Source organism: Halyomorpha halys, unplaced genomic scaffold (genome assembly GCF_000696795.3).
Source record: "Halyomorpha halys isolate HHAL.00 unplaced genomic scaffold, Hhal_1.1 Scaffold409.1, whole genome shotgun sequence".
Lineage (NCBI taxonomy): Eukaryota > Metazoa > Arthropoda > Insecta > Hemiptera > Pentatomidae > Halyomorpha > Halyomorpha halys.
The window spans coordinates 949,298-967,030 of record NW_027115142.1 but is presented as its reverse complement, the minus strand read 5'-3'; the positions used below and the strand labels follow the sequence as shown (position 1 = coordinate 967,030).

The window sequence follows — 17,733 nt, the reverse complement described above, 5'->3', positions numbered from 1 at the left end:
GGTTTTTCTTCATTCTGAAAACATTAACCTAAATAGTCAATCTCCAAAATTTTTGTATCATATTATTTTTTGGGTTCCATGGATCATTTAATAGTATTCACTTTCAATTTCATGTAGTCCAGTGAAATGGGTGCCAGAAAGGGGGACTATGTGGAATATTTTGGAGACATCCTGAAATTCATTATTATATTTTTTGGGTGTTGATAATGAACTTCAACTTTGCCACAGTGGCTTAAACCTGTGTGGCCACTTTCGAATTCCAAATATTCAGCAAGACAACCCTTTTGTCCCACCTCAGTTTTGGTCTACCTCTATCTCTACAGCTTTTCCACTCCAATAGCTTCTTAGGAATTTGGTCATCCAAACTTCAGTCCTCTCCTCTTGATGCTCCGAACTGCTTTACCTTCACTGAAGAGCTTGTATACTTTGTTGTTATACCATCTTGCCCTCTGGTTTCCTTGTTTAATGGTGCCAACTATTTTTCTTTCGAAAATGGGAATTCTTTTTTCTTCCTTGGCTATTGAAGTCCAAATTTCGGATCCATAAGTAAGGACCAGTCTGACAAGTGTTTTGTAAATTGAGCACTTAGTCCATCGAGAAAGAAAGACTTATTGAGATGCTTCCTTAAGCCAAAATAGCATCTATTGGCCACCATCAATCTTAGTCTTTTTTCTACACCAATCTTATTTTTAGAGCAAACTATTGGCACATAGTACTTCAACTGGTCAATGCTCAGAAAACTGAATGAACCTATAACTAAAACTAAATGTTCTTTTCTGCATTCCCATTACTCTGGCCAGCTCTGATTTTCTTTGTCTTCTTTATTGGTACTGAGGCCCATGCCTGCAGCAGCTTCCATAAGATTCTGGAAAGACTCCTTTAGTGCACAGAGCGACTGTGCCAATATCATCAGCAAAGGAAAGTTGGATGAGTCTTGTAGGGGGTCCCTGTTGTTTGAATTCCAAAGCTTATTATGTTTCAAGAGCAAGGTTAAATATAAAACACTGTAGGGCATCTCCTGGTTTCAGTCTTCTCTTCAAGTGAAATTCTGGTGACAAGTTTGACTGTATTTTGTCTTTACACTGAACATCTTCCTTTGTGATTTTGATGAAGCAAATCAGTTCTGATAATTTTCAAAATCGGCTCTCATAATTCTTCATAGAGTTAGAGCTTCTTGATATTAGTATTATGCGTGCCTTTAAAGTTTATGAAAAGATAGTGAGTATTCGTTTTGAATTGTTGACTTTTGGAGTATCACCTTTCTTCTTTATTTTCCTCTTTTGCCATTACTAGTGTTGAGGAGCCTTTATTCAATAGAGCCACTCCTCTCGGGCTCTGCTTAACAGCTTCATTTGGTTGAGGGATTTGCCTTGTTTACTACAGTAATCATAGTATCATCATAAATATAATATAGAGTATCATCCTATTATATTGAATATTTGAACTCTCGTGGATTTTCCTCTTCAAAATCTGTCTGACATTCTCTTATTTCTCTTTCTGCATCAAGGCAGCAACTTCAGATACAACATATTTAACAAAACTTTGTATGCACATTGGAGTAGGGTATTACATCAATATTTTAAGCTTTCTAAAATATTCCCTTTTTTATGAAAGGGAAGAGGGATCAGATTAATCCCTTCTTCCACTGATAGTTCATTTGTCAGTCAACCCATATATCCAATTTTAAGCCATAAATAACCCTATGGAGTTGCTGTAAGAGCTGTGCAGAGATTCCATTTTCATCTGAAGCTTGTTATTCTTCAGTTAAAGGATAGCACCTATAATATCTTCATTCTCTTGATAGTCAATTCCTTCTTCATTACTTGTTCCATAAATGTCTTGGAGCTTGGTTTTAATCTTCTTCATACATTAAATTGTTGAAGTGGAAGGGCCCATCTTGACAGAATTTCTGTCATCTATCTCTAGTAAGAGTCATCCTCCCTTTTTTACATGCCTTTATTCTGGAATTTAAAGTAATTTATTCTTGTTTAATTTAATATAGTAGAAGGTTTTCAAATAATGCATAGCTTTCAAGTTTTGAGCAAAACATATATAACTGTTTTTGTTTGATTTTTTTTAAACTTCCAGTATAAATTCAAGGTTCTGAAGTTAAAATTCATAATAAGCACCTTAAAAACAAATAGCAAATTTCAGGACTTCTTTGAAACATTCCAATGAGATTCCTTCCTGGACCCCATAGGATTAAGAAAGCCCTTAAGCGATGTATTTGATGAAAAAAAAATTAGAGTACAAAAATGTAGAGAATTCACTCTTATTTAACTTAGTGTAGGTTGTTGTTTAAAAATAAATGTGATCCGCTACAACACATGAATAGTCGAGGGTTCAATACTTTGTGAGGAAGTACTATTACTAGACCAAAAGTTGTGCAAGGAGGTGATTTGGTCAGAGCCACAATAGGTTAATGTTTAAAGAAAAAACATTTTTTTTTTTTTCATGTCATGAAAGAAAAGTTTAAACTGAAAGCTGAAAAGTTTAATGTTTTTTTAATATTTCAAGAAAAAATTGATGTAGCAAACCTCAAATTTGTGTTGTACCCTAAAAACATGAAAGTACAAAATATCAAAACTCCCTCCCAACAGTTCAGGTAAAAACTCCCAATAACTGTTGTATCGATTTTTTCAGTATTTTGTTAATTACCACAGTAATTGCAGGAGTGGAAGAACCTTACAGAGATGAACCATTCTTTTTTTTTACCAAAATTCTTATTAGGTTTAAATAGTAAGAGATTGTAGGTATTATCTTTACATCTTTGCAAATTATTAGAGTAAAAATTTCATTTTTAGAGCCCATGGACGACCTGAAGATATAAATTGATTAAATTTTTTTATCCTCCTAACTCACAATAAGAGATTTTTTTTGGCCCACTTTAATGTAAAAGACTTTATTTTTAAATAAACTAACAAATTTAATTTGAATAAAAAGAATAGAAGACGCCTGGGTGCAGTCAAAGAAAAAACTTCTGCTCCTGAACCATCTTCCTTTTATTATTACACACAATCAATGATCTTTCAAAATTTAATTTGTTTTTTCAGCTCTCCGTATTTTACAACTATAGTTTAGTTTTCACACAATAAAGCAAAAATATTAACATTGCTAGATTTAGGTCAATCAATCTGCATAATAAACATTTTTTATAATTTAAAACTGTAAAATACCGAAAAATAAGTAAATAATTTTGGTTGAACTGAAACTCGGAATGTGTGGGCCTGGAATCTTGGAAGAGAACATAATAATTACAGGAAATGGATGTTTAGAGCTAATATGTAACTTGACTACAAAGTAAGATCTTACAAGTTCGAAAAAGGAGTTAGATATCTACTTGTACTGTAATAGAGAAGAATTACAAGTGATGACTGACTTCACATACCTGGGTAAACTGATGGATGGATCTGGGAAAGTAGAAGCAGAAATATCCAACAGGATAAACAAGACAAATGCAGTTAACTACCAGAAGTAGGCAAAGAAGTCAAGCTACACATCTTCAAGACAGTATATCTATCCATAATTTTGTATGGAGTGGAGAGTTGTATATTAACAGACTGACAGGAGTGCAGAATCTCCGCTGCCGAAATGAAATTTATGCGAAGGACAATTGGAAAAACAGAGAGGGACCAAGGTCGCAATGAAAGGTTTCATCAGGAACTGCAGATAGCCCCACTGAAAGAGCTCCTGGAAACTCGTCAGCTAAAGTGTTTCGGCCATATTAGAATGGACGACCACAGAGACCCTCTAAAGACCATGGAATATGTACCAGATGGCAGAAAACCTAGAAACCGCCCTTGGATGTCCTATCTAGACTCCATTGAGAGACTCTGTAGTGCGAGGGGGAAGCACCTCTGACAAGCGAGGAACCTAGCTAGAAATAGGGATGGTAGGTCTGAGAGGCACTAAAGATGGAAGCTAAATAAGAAGGTTACTATATTTTACCCCATGGTTATGCTGGGCCAATATTAAATCAGTAACAAGCTAAACTGCCCAATTCATCTCAAATTAGCCTGATATAGCCATGAATTCATGACATCATCTGACTGGGAGTTAATGAGTTTATAGTACATTCATGAGCATATTTTTAAGGTTATATGTATAGTTCTTACATAACAATTTAGTACAATTCTAGATCTTTGGTACACATTAGCGTGGTTTAATTAGGTTAATAGATATGCACTACTGGACTAGCTTCTGTTTTTAGCAAATAGATTCAGGGCATGCCAAGTTCACTAGCTATGGGTGGGTGACGAGAGCAAAGCTTGATAATCCCTTTTCCAAAAAGTCCTTTATATTAATTTGTTTTAAAATTTAACAAATAAACTTTAGAATTGTTTTGGTAACTTATGGTTGGACCTTGCTAGATTGAGAAATCATCTGATTGAAGAATATATTACTTAAGAGTTTTGTATTTGTTATGGTTTTTGACTTTTGGTAATATTCTTATCCAACATTATATTACATAAAAAAAAATAAAGAAATAAAATATCTTTTCTATGTGTTAATAAACAATAAGTACTGAATGTAGGTTCTCTAATCATCGCAAGCATAACTAACATCCATTTATAATCTTTTCAAGTCAGGTGCAGTGCAAATTTTCGTATTTGAATTTGTAGAAAAAAAAAATTGAATCATCCAATTCACCTAACTGCCCTGTTCTGGTTATTTAAGGTCTCTGAACCAAAACCTGATTCACTAAAACAAAATCTTAATGGCAGTTCTGATGTGTTTACCATCAAGTTCACTACCCAAGGGTTTCAGTATTACAAAAACCATCTATCTGTTCAAAGAGTGGAAAGAATTTTTTTGGATCAAATGGAGTGTCAGTGTATCCATCTCAATTTGCCATTTTCCATTAATAGATCCCACCTCAATCAAATATGTATTCACTGACTCTAAAAACAAGTGAGTAATTTTTTTAGACACTGAAAAATTCATTGCTGCGTAAAATAAAAAATTCACTTTTAACTATCCCTCTTTAATATTTCATTAAAGGAAGTATAAGGTAAGTTATTATTGTAGTAGTGGTTCCCAACTGGAGTTCTGCAAAATAATTCAGGAATTGGTCATTCCACGTTAACTGAACACCACAAAAAAAAAAAAAAGGTTGGGAATCATTGGTATAAAGTTTACTAAATATAAAAAATTATATTTTGTAAACAAATCTATTTAATATTAACTCTTCATATTTCTCAAAGTAATAAGAGTTAAAAGAGGTCCTTAAATTACATTTTCAATATGTAACAAAATACCTAGGACAAGGAGTAGTTTTGGACCATAGTTCAAACTGCAGAACTAGTAGAATGAAATATGTCCCATAAAGATGTCGATACATAACACTACATTAAATGTATTGTTTAATTTATATGATAATAAAATTAGTATTTTCAGTTAAAGAAGAAATACTATTCAGTTTATTAAAACTTTATTTATAAAAATAGAAACATTAACAAATAAAATATCTATACTAAGATTAAATAGTCTACAGTAAAAAATAATTGCATTTGTGAAAGTTAAATGTAAAAATACATAGAACGTTTGTAAATTAACAAAGTAATTATGATGAATACATTTTTCAACATATAATAAAATACTTCTTGTTCAAGTCTAGTTAATCATTTTATTTTTAAATAAATTCTTATTTACAAATCTTGATCCTTCTTATCTGCAATTATTATAAATTACTATGTATTCATCCTATTTTTTTTAATACACTCATAATATAACTTTCATAAAATAAAAGTTTTATATAAAAGTAAAGATAAAGTTTATGCTAACTCTGTAGTATATATTTATGAATAAATTTACATACATGTCAATTGTTGTACCCTGAGAGACCCAATATTTATATATTCCTAAAACATCTTGAATAAAATTTATCTCAATAATTAAAGTTGCCTGACTTTAGTTTAGAAAAAAAATGATCACAGGTTTGTTATAAAAGACGGAGAATTAAGATAGGGAAGTTAAGACAGTGAAAGGATGCTTAATTTTAATAGATAGTTCCATAGCTACACAACAAGCAATTTAGTATGGCTTTGTGATCTTAACTAAAATAAATTGAATTGGATTAGGAGGATGAAATGTAAATAGAAATGTACATACAAAAAATATTATCACTAGTCATTACTAATAAGTAGTAAATACATTAAATGAAAAAAAAAAATGTACAAATCAAAAACATAATCAGTATTTATTACTAGAGAGAAATAAATTTCAATTTCATTTAAGTATTTTAAAAATGATTTCTATATTCTTGTCAAGAGCTCTTATCTTTTACACTTAGTGACAATAATATGTGTTTTTATTACTTAACTAGCACTATCATCATATCGCTAGTCCGGAAGTATAATAACGCAACTGTTAACTTTTTGAAATTGACTATACAGTATTGCCGGGCTCAAAAATGCAGTTATTGGATGTTTGTATGTTGACATGATTGTACTTAAAAATTCACCAAGGTAGGAATTTTTGTAAGTAAAATTATGTTGATTAACAAACATCAATTAAATCCATTTTTGAGTCCACCAATACTGTAAAATTAATTTCACAAAATTTTACGGTTCCATCATTATTCTTTTGGAGCAGTGTTATGATATTTCTGTATCAGTGAGAGAGTATTGTATGGCGATCAGGTAGAAGTTGAAAGTAACTATTTATTATTATTTTACTCAATATATTATAGCAAGTTGATATATTTACAGTTAAAAATAATCTTATTCATTTACGTAGATAAATAAATGAAATTTGAAAACAGTTATATAATTTCAAGAAATTATTGAAAACTACATAATTCATTAAAAGAGAAAAACCTCATCTATTTTCAACATATGCTTGTGCATCTAAACCTATTTAAAATTAAAAGAATAAAATCATTATAATATACGTTGACAGCAGTTACAAAATTTATCTACAACAAAATATATATGAATAGATTTAATATTAAATGTTAAATGAAATAGTAAAAAATATTAGACAATAACATTGGAACAAATTTATTACAACAAAGAGATCAAAATCGTTTATTCCTTGTTTGTAGGAATATAATCTCATAAAAGCTTTAAACAACATTTAAATGACCATAATGCAAATATAGGGAATATGATTTGGATATCATACTGAAACTTTATCAACTGGAAGTTAATATTTTTTTATTTTTGGAATGTTCTGTAAATAAATTATCATGATCTTTGGTAAAACACAATAAACTAATACGTTAAAATTATGTTAATATACAATAATAAAACCAAATAGCTAAATAAATGTCTACACTATAGTGATGTAAAAACAGGAATAAGCTAATAATCTAATAAATATTCATTCAAGGCTAGAAAACATGGGTATAATAAATAATGAAAGGCATAAGCTAATCTAAAAAGGAAAGGACAATCAATGCCTCAATAATTTTAATCCTATTTTTTTGGTGAATCTACAACCAAAAATATTGGACACCTGTCCCAGCCTTTCACTCTAATAGGCTTTAGGAGCCGAGAAAAAATATATAAAAATCATAGTTTTCATTTTTGACTTATACCTCAATAAAAATTATTCAGCATCTACCAAAATTATTTTAAAAACGAACACTATTTTTTTAGATTACAATCTACTCATTTAATAATTTTAAATGGTGGGATAATGTATATTTGCAAAAAAAAAAATTGGGACAATAATTTGCAAGGAATGGAAATTGATGGAATCAGAAGCCTTGTTAGATACCTACAAAAAAAACTACCTTATACTTTTCAAGAAATACAATGTTCAAATTAAGATAGTAATTTATACAAAAATATATAGACAATTTGCATACTGTGCACTTTGATAATTTTACTAATTGATCTAGAAATGAGTGAAAAAAAAATTCAATTTATGATAGTTGTCCACAGTCCAAACTATAGTCACGGTGTAAAAGTGACCACATGTGTTTTCTTTATGTTTTAGCCTCCTAAATTCAGTAAATGTTTTGAGCGTATTTTTTTCTTGATCTATGTAAAAAAGAAAAAGAAAACATGTGTACAGACTTTTGTAGATGTAGAATGGCAGAAGTAAAAAATTGTAAAAACTGTCATTTATACAGACTTTTATATTGCTTTTCCTCAGCTCTTAGAGCACGTTGAAAAGGATTCCGGGTTACATATTCAATATTTTTGAATGTAGGGTCACCAAACAAACTTTTTTTAATAACAGGAACACATTAACAGTTTATCTGTCCTTGTAAGTACAAACATTTTCAAGCCATAGATAGTAAAAATACAATTTAAAATATGAAAAATAATTGTTAAATCGCAAGTAAAAATAAATAGAAATAGATAAATTTAACCAAATAGATTAAAATATTTCGCAGCAGTCTTTATATGGATAAAAAAAATTTACTTAATAATTGATTTTATGTACATTAATATTGATATATAGCTTCAACATCTAATAACAAATATATATATTATTAATATACTAAAACATATTTACATTTCACTATTATTTTTAAAAAAAATATTGTAAATGATAATATATAAAATAATAATTAATTGACATCTAACAAAAAAATTTATTCCAAAATAAAATACCAAAGAAATTATTATACAATAATTTTTAGTTGAAATATTAGGGTTAATTGATTTGCAAAGATAAACATTTGTCAGAATTTTTTCAAAAAATCTCAAAAAGAAATAAATTTTAGGGAAAAAATATTGATTACTCATGATATAAACTCTCCTGTAGAATTGACTAGTATCAATATAAAAATAAAAATCCTTGAAATATACTACCATACAGAAATGGTAAAGAAATTATAATTGAAACAAAATAAGTATAAATCTACTTAAACTTATTAATTAAATATGTTTCAAGATTTATAAAAGATAATAAGTATTAATAGTAGAGTCCTATCATCCATTTAAGTCAAATTAATTACAATCAAAATGAGGCAACACGATCAGTCCCAATATAAAATAACCATTTAAGAATAAATGTGCAAAATTAATTTAGCATTTTTGTTGCAACAATAGATCAACAAGTCATATGAAGCATATAAATCATCATCATCGATGTGATTTAATGAATAAAGATAGCTTCCTGAATCAGTGTCATAAATATCAAATATATGACGTGTATATGTACAGAATAAAAGAAATCTTTCAGCAACAATACTGTAAAGATCTCCCAACAAACTATATTCACTTATCCGAGATTTCCAAAGAAGAGAACCATCAAGTAAGTTATAGGCAGTTATTTCTTTCTTTTCCACTTGCCAAGTGTCAACCAAATCAATAATAACATCTCTTTTTGGATGAAGGATTAAATCTTCACTTATATTCATCTTTTTATTAAAAATTAACTTACCCGTAGTTTTGTCCCATGCGCAGAACTCTATTTCCTCATTTAATCCACGCTGAGCGAGAACCATGTTATGATTACAATGCATTTTACTAATATTCCATTTAGCTTCTAATCTCATCACAACCTTACCATTTTTATCAAAAACATAAATAGAATCACGAATACAGACATATACACAATTGTTGTCATATGATACATCATTAATATCTGCTTCCTTTTCAAGAAGACATTTCATTTCTTTCATTTCCCAAGCATAGAGAACCTTTAAATGAGAAAAATAAACATAAAGTGTGTCACCTATTATGCACATTAAATTTGACCAATAAGGATAGGTAAAGTGATCATCAGAAGAGCTATCTATTTCTCTGGGATCCTTAGTACAAAAAAGTTTTGTGTTTCGTCCTTTATTATAGAGATAATAAGAAGTTCTATACTTATCATTTTCATTATGATAAATAACAACAAAAGGTTTATACTTTACAGCTATAAATGCACTATTAGTTGAACACATATAGGCATCAAGATTCCTATTTCTCAAAGTTTGAATATGAACCAGATTTCCGTTTTCTATTCTATAGATGTCAAGTGGTCCATTATTGACAACTAAAGTTTTTCCATCATAAGCAGTAGTATCTAACCACCTACCATCAATTTCATAACGTTTGTAACGGTCTTCTTTCCAATTATTAATTATTCTATAATGATTCATTCGGTATAATTTCCATTTACAAGGTGAGCCAAACGTCCAATCGAAATCTAAACAGTTAAACAAAATTATTAAAAATGAGTTATGTAATAATCTTTTCAATGACATTAACAGCAATAGGAGATCCAGCTAACTTAAAGGCTAATCCTCTGGTTCCAAATTAATCCTTAATTATGAAGTAATTTTTTTTAATGTAATTGAAAATTACATTGTTCCAGGAATGGTTAAATCATCACTTTACTAATATTTGTTATTTTCAATTTACAGTATTTGAAATATATTTTTGTTTTCATATTTAATAATATATACTAATAATAGGTAAGAAATATTTTTAATTTCAATAAAATGAAATAATAATGATAACAGGTTTTTGAAATGAAATAAAAAAAAAATATATATAAGAAGATGGTCAGGGTTGCGGTCAAAAGAGAAACAAAAATAGTTTACAACTATTTATTTTCCGACGTTTCGCCCCACTTTGCAGGGCTTCATCAGGGCTGTTCAAAGCGAACGGTTGAACAGCTCATTGTTCAACCGTTCGCTTTGAACAGTCCTGCAAAGAGGGGGGGAACCTCGGAAAATAAATAGTTATAAACTATTTTTGTTTCTCTTTTGACCGCAACCCTGACCATCTTATATATCAATTTTTACGGTCAACTATATATACACATATAAAAAAAAAACTATTGTTGCACTGTACATAATAACATAGTTGGACCTAATATAGGCACTATTATTACTCCTTCACAAGTTTTGACTGTCATTAAATTGGCGAGTACATGAACCAATGTAGTTTTTCAAAAACCTGAACCTCCCAAACACTTGCCAATCAAAAGAAAGTCAAAACCTGTATTGGAATAAGCCTTATATGTTTATTAATCTGACTACATTTATTAATCTTCTTTTTACATATTACATGTTAATTGTAGATAATTAATAGGTTTTGGTTAAAATTAACACAAGCAATAGGTATTGGTTTTAGTAATAATGAATCTTGTTTATATGAGTATGATAGTTTGATGATGGAGTGAGAGAAGAAATAAGTGGTGTTCAAAGAATACTATAGAGGAGTAATTACAGCACGAAGTAGGAGGGAATTCCATGAAAAGGTAGACAAAAATAATGAACAATATGCAACAGAAATCAGTTCTATGGAAGGAGTTAAAAAAGTTGGTAGATTGGGATCAGATATTAAAAAATAAATGTGGAATGATCAAATAGGGAAGCATTTTGTTTATCAGGGATTAGATAAGTAATACACGTAAGAAGTATTGCTATGGAAAATTAGGTAAAGCAATGTTAACTCGGCATACCAACAGAGACATCCGAGTACCTAGGACCCCTAAATAATAATAGTAAAAAATTTAGCAAACCTGAAGGTTCAAGACTAATACCTTCCTGACATATAGTGAGGGAGGTGAGATAGGAGTGGTTATTTAGTTATTTAGAGGTAATAACCATAGTTATTCTATTCTAACCATGGTGGGAGGGTCAAGTTTTTAGTCTTTCAGGCCACCATAAAATAAAAGTCCATCCCCCAGGATATAAATACCAATAAAAAGAGACAATTTTTTTTATTATTAATAGTGTGTTTCACCACCCAACAACTACTGTAGTATGCACTTGGAAAACCCAAGAGTTAGAGAAAAATTGTTTTCAGTGCGGACAGCACGTCAAATTGAAAAATTAGTTTGCCAATTTTCAAATTCATAGAAAATCTAGAAACTGTCAAATTAACAAAATCATTTAGTGGAACTCCTTCAGTACCTATACAAAATGTTCCAAGACTTATAGGTAAGTTTCCAATAATGTTCTTTTCCTTTTTTTCTTATCTCAGAAATAAAAAAAGTGGCAGTTTATTTGAGGATGAGCCTAATATGAAAATTTTCTCAAATTTTTCAAAGAAAGAATGATCCACTAATATTCTTCTTGATAACTTAACACACATTAAAGATAAAATTTGTGTTATTTTTGTTTCTTCTTTATCATATAAATCATACAAGCAATCAAAAAATACAGCCAAGTAGGCCATTATATAAACAATTGACTTATAGGGAAAACCTTCAATACTAAGATAAATGTATCTATTTATTATTAATACAAATTATATTATTGTCAAGAGTAGTTAAATGTCAATACTAATACATGGAGCAGTATGAATAATAATAATAATAAATGTGCCATATTTAAATTACAATTATTCAGCTTGTTATAAGATATCATTCTTTAGGCATACAGAACTACAATAAATTAATATTTTTGACAACAAAACAATTATAAGTGGTACATAAACAACAGTTAGTTGAACTACTACTCATACTATACCCAGATTCTTTTCAACCAATGTTAGTGGCACTTTCATGAACAATTCTAAAATAGATAACTGACTATCGTAAATGTAAGACGACATACATTGCAGCAAATAAAACATCTCAAGTCGTGTGAGTTCAGTTAAGTGATTCAAAAGGTTTACATTAGATTAAAAACAAATAAAATAATACTGATTGGTATAAAAACAGCTAGTTACCTGCACAACCTTCACTTTCTTTTGGAGGATTATTAGGATTCCAAAAATATTTCCAAATACTATTACAATTGGTGACATTATACCAAGCTTTGCTTACTAATGAGCAATTTAAGATGTCATTCATATCAAGATGGGCCAGAACTTTTAAAGAAATCTCAGGAGGTAAAAGGCCTATAAAGTCCATCCTAAAAGTAATAAAATCATGTAGGTAGTTAACATAAGCCATTGAATTAATGACAGGTAGAAATGGGTACTTGCTTCAGCTTTTACATGAATCGGTCCAGAAATATTTTAATTCTGTTTTATTGTTATTAAACCGAAACCAAGAAACATATCATGGTTAATGTGGATAAATAAAAGTCCAGCAGTTTTTAAATAAAATAAAAAAATTGTTATAATTATATTACAGTCTGACTTTTATAATGTCAATCTCAAGGAGAAATAGTCAGTAAAAGATCAAAAACTGATAGGATGGATAAGATGTTTATTAATATATGTTCATTTCAATTTCAGTACAAAATAACCTGATGATACATTTCGATGACCACAACACAAACCAAACACGTTCGTAACCATACCTTAACCTTCCTAGAATAGGTTTCTGATCTTCGTTTTATAATTAAGTTTTAAGTTTCCATATTATTGTACAATTCTGTCGCTTATAAATTGCATATTGAGACATACTTAAAATGCCTAATAGACACCTTCCTTTTTTGGCAAGAACGGTTTTAGTCAGGAATGGAAATGTTGATGAAGCAGCTAGAATTTTGAACAGGTAGAATTATTTTTAACTGACCCCTTCAAGATAAAACGAATTTTACTTTGAAAAATCATGGCATTTCTTTCAGAATATTGGGAAAAGAAGGTATTTTGGACCAATATCGAAGAACAAGGTATTATGAAAAACCACATCAGGTAAGTTCACAAGATTTCACCAGAATATTTTTTCAAATTGATATAGTTTTGTTGAAGTTAGATTCAAAGTATAAATATACTCGTTTAAAATAATGGTGGGAGCAGAGACTACATATAAATATGTAAAGTATTCAAAATTTAGTTTATCAAGAAAGGGGGTTGTTAAATAATCACTTTTTTAAGAAATCCCCCATGTAGGCTATACTGGCTGACAAAAATAGGCTAAACTGAATAGTTTGTCATTATATTAGTCAATCAATTATAAAGCATCACTCATGCCAGAATAATTCTTCAATTTTTCACTTGTTTCATCAGTGTTCACTTGATAAAAAAAAAAAAAAAATACTACCATTCTCACTTACTCAATAAGATGTATTAATATTTCTTTTGTGTTTTGTTTTTTAGTAAGAATATGTTCTTGTTCGTACCATAGTTTTTATTTTTCTCTATCTCTTTAGATTTTTTTTAGGTAATAATGTTGTGTATACTATATTTATCCAATTTTTTACTCTGTGTAATACTTAAATACTAAGAATATATATTTTACAAAATTGTTTTATTATTAATACTTTCTAACCATCTAATTTATAATTGACCCAAATCCACATTAACATTGTAAGTTGAGTCCTCATTGTATGCTGGGAAAGTACTTCCTTAGTGTGCCACATTTTGGGATTGTCTTCCATCTTCTCTCTTATTTTAATATTTTTCCACTTATTCTAGCTGTTGGATATACTATCCCTTCTAATACTCTCACTGCTTCACATGAAATTATCCTTTAATATCTAGTGGTTCATAGCAATAGCCATTATCTTGGTCAATACCAGCCTGCTCCTCTCTGGCATGGTGATTTATTGGTTCCAGAGCCCTATTATTGTCTGTTAATGCATATCTCAGGATGTCCAGCTACCTCTCTATAGGTAGCCATGGTGGTTAGGTCTTTGAGTCATAAGAACGTGCCCCATACATGACTCAGTTTATTCATGGTTTAGGCCAGTGTTTTCTACACCTATGCTGCTTCAATTATATGCAGGGGTGCTGCAAGAAAATGGTACTTTTTCAAAATATCAAAAAAAAAAATTGAAATATTGTATATACAGCATTTACTTTGCACTCTGTTTCCTTTTTGATCTACATAGTCAACTGCTCTAGGGATAATTATGCCAACATTTTTATATCTTTTTGGCTCTATAGGGGTGCTGTGAAGCTTTTTTATGCCTAATAGGGGTACTGCGAACTTTTTTTAGCCCAAGAAGGATGCCATTGCTAAAAAAAGTTTGGGAACCGCTGGCTTAGACCACCCTTATTGGGAGGTTGAACAATTGGTGGATTATATTCAGGCCTTCATCTAATCCTACATACTGGTAGGTTACCATCTTACTCAGACAGTAACCTTCTATATTCATATTAATAGGGTATGATCTATCAGTGATACTCCTTTAATGGCTTGGGTCTTAGTAGTAGCCATGGCTTGGGAATGGTAGAATGGCTCGAGTCTTAGCAGTAACCATCCTCATTTCTCCCCCTTATATTCTAGCTGCTAAGCTGGCACATCACTTAGCTAGTATTTTTATCTTAGTTCTGTGTTTCTGTATCCGAAGCCAACAACAGCTGCAAGGTTGTAAACATATGCAGTGACAGGGGAGCAGGTCCTCTTCTAGCGCTTTCGATAGCACATCGAAAACCAGCTTCCAAAGGGCTAGACAAAAGACTGATCCCTGAGAGCATCCCTCTCTAGAAGCTGGGACGCCCTGCCCTCTCCTAAAATTTTTTCTTGGAGGGACCTCCTAGTGAGATTATGTAAGTTACTGGCAGGACTATACTTCTGCAGCTGGGACAGGTTTGGACACCATAAACCGTTGATGATGTGGGATATGTCTAAGAGTAGTTACTCAGTTGCATGGTAAACCCTTCCATTTTTTCCTTAATATATCTCTGTACTCTCAGTGGGGTCTCAGCAGTTCCTCTGCTTGAGTTGTAGAAATATCTGACGGTAAAATCTTAAATATCTTTTTTAAAACTAGGAATGAAAATTTAAGTGTTTATGTGAATCTGAAAGATAAAAAAAAATAATTTGCATATAATTTACATTACAAAAGTTCTTATAGTAAACTTTTTTACATATAAAATACATAAGTAACTATTGATTTGATATGGGGTGTCATAAATATAGTCTTTTTAACTTATCCATATATATTTCTTTTTCAGCAAAGGAGAAGGATTAATTATGAGAAATGCAAAGCTATCTATAATGAAGACATGACTAGAAAGATGCAATTTATTATGAGAAAAAATAGAGCTGATCCATTTCCAGGATGTATATAATAGTTTCAGTTGAAATTGTTTTCAGTGTATATTTTTTTTCTATCCTCACTTTTAGTTAGGGAACTGTCAGGGTTATTTTAACATTATTGTCTTACACAAATATAAAACGATATTAGTAAATTATAACTGTTATTTATTTTTCAATCCGGAATCATTTATTTATTATTTCATTTACATATATAAGAAACCTTTCTTCATTGTATTATATTATTCAATTATAGTACTACTATTCTAAGTAGTATTGTTTTTGTACACTAAGAAGTATTGATAAAATTGGTTCTTGTTCGTCATTACTTAGGGTAATTTTTTTTTTTTTTTTTCAAAGTCCATCAGTTTTTTTTCCTTCTGTTTAACTAAGGGACTGAGGTAAACAAATTTAGAGTGATTGGTGTGTTTCATCTAAAGTTCATGATTTATACCAGTATTCGAAAGAATCCTGAAAAGATGGCAGCCATTTTGTGTAGGTTTACTCCAAAAGAAATTAGTACCATTGACTTATAAAATATCAGTTTCAGCTTTGTGGCAGGTCTAAAAAGTGAGAAAACAAGCATTATATATTTTATTACCAGATAACAATGATTAAAACCTCAATGTGAGAAAGAAATGTAGGCCTCAAGGAGGTTAATAACAGAAAATAAAAAAATCATTCTATTCAGATGGTTGATCATTCTTAAAAACCTCTGTAACTGAAATAGCATCATAATTGGAGAACACTCATATTTAAATTATAATGCAATAAGTATAAAGAACCAGTTCCTATTGTTTTAATTATACTGCTTTATGAATGGAACTTATTAATAATGACAATGATTCTTTCTATTTGTGTATCTACTTTCATTGTTTAGTGATATAGAAGTTTAACTTTTTTGAAAACAAAACCAAAAGCTTAATAAACAAGGTGATAACTCTCTCCAAAATGTACTGAATGTCAACAAATGTAAAAGAGAATTATAGCTTTGAACTTCCGCTCAATAGCAAAGCCCGTAAAGTAGCTAATGGTAACAGTTGTACAGTAAATGTTGTATTGGCATTTTGTAAAAAGACCCGCAACAGTTTATGTTCAAACTGCTGCGAAACTGAGAGAGAATTAACCCCTATTTAAGTCTAAAAATGGCTGTATTGCCAGAAGGAATAGTTAGTGAAGATCTAATTCTCCCAATAAATAACTTTTAATGTAAGAATTTTCCTGTAACAAAAAAAAGAGCTGCCTGATGGGTCATAAAAAAAGGCTGCTCCAACAGAAAAACAGCTTTGGGGATCACTTAAGTAGATTAGAGTACAAGTTCAGCCGAGGAGTGATGATTGTTAATGATTCTAATCAGAGGAATGCCCCCCTTGGAGTGTTAAGCCTCAACTAAGGAATAGTAGGACCCAAAAACGGGTGTGATGTCTGTAGCGATTATGGCCTTTTAACTGTGATAATAATTGCAGTTGTTACTTTGGCAATAAGGTACCAACTGACACCCCACCAGTGCTGCCGATCCTCCTGACTGTAAAATCCCTGTTCTAACTGAAAAATACCCATCACATTATCCCCTCTTGGAGAATCGATATAACTTTAACTGTATGATTGTCACAGTCATGAATGTACTGTCGCACTAGCTCTGGCGTGATAGTTGATAGTATAAGTAATGTCAGTAAAGCAACTGTGACGTTAACTATCACATGTATACGCCTTAACAGTACAAAATACAGTAATTTGTAAATTTAAGAGCTTCAATGGGGCTCGAGGTACTACGCTCTGGTGGGTTGTGGCTGAACAGCATGCTCCTTTTCGCCCCCCTCGCTACACATTATTCCTATATATTCGCCCATTAACTTAAAATTGAATCAGCTCCGAGCCTCAAATATAAATCTGACCCGGGCCCCAAAAACAAATCGGCCCAAGGCCCATAAATTATATTCATCCCATAACTCAAAA

At 30.6% G+C, this 17,733-nt stretch overlaps 2 protein-coding genes across 2 annotated transcripts; one reads left to right on the top strand and one right to left on the bottom strand.

Moving 5' to 3' along the window:
• Window positions 1-6,226: 6,226 nt before the first annotated feature.
• Window positions 6,227-13,119, bottom strand: LOC106682376 (uncharacterized). Its single transcript, XM_014423187.3, has 3 exons — window positions 12,831-13,119; window positions 12,573-12,757; window positions 6,227-10,095 (listed from the first exon to the last, which is right to left on the bottom strand). The coding sequence occupies exons 2-3, from the start codon at window positions 12,754-12,756 to the stop codon at window positions 8,960-8,962; spliced, it is 1,320 nt and encodes a 439-aa protein (XP_014278673.1). The 5' UTR covers window position 12,757; window positions 12,831-13,119; the 3' UTR covers window positions 6,227-8,959.
• Window positions 13,120-13,123: 4 nt separating this feature from the next.
• mRpS21 (mitochondrial ribosomal protein S21) lies at window positions 13,124-15,938 on the top strand. The gene is made up of 3 exons (XM_014423188.2): window positions 13,124-13,347; window positions 13,421-13,487; window positions 15,696-15,938. Exons 1-3 carry the CDS (start codon window positions 13,262-13,264, stop codon window positions 15,810-15,812), a joined length of 270 nt encoding a protein of 89 aa, XP_014278674.1. The 5' UTR covers window positions 13,124-13,261; the 3' UTR covers window positions 15,813-15,938.
• Window positions 15,939-17,733: the final 1,795 nt, after the last annotated feature.

Bases quoted from the DNA above. Each gene is read 5' to 3' on its own strand.
- LOC106682376 (XM_014423187.3), bottom strand. From the start codon at position 12,756: ATGGACTTTATAGGCCTTTTACCTCCTGAGATTTCTTTAAAAGTTCTG. The intron at 10,096-12,572 runs GTAACTAGCTGT...TTAACTGTTTAG, and splicing joins AGAAAGTGAAGGTTGTGCAG to ATTTCGATTGGACGTTTGGC.
- mRpS21 (XM_014423188.2), top strand. From the start codon at position 13,262: ATGCCTAATAGACACCTTCCTTTTTTGGCAAGAACGGTTTTAGTCAGG. The intron at 13,348-13,420 runs GTAGAATTATTT...CATTTCTTTCAG, and splicing joins GCAGCTAGAATTTTGAACAG to AATATTGGGAAAAGAAGGTA. The intron at 13,488-15,695 runs GTAAGTTCACAA...TTTCTTTTTCAG, and splicing joins ATTATGAAAAACCACATCAG to CAAAGGAGAAGGATTAATTA.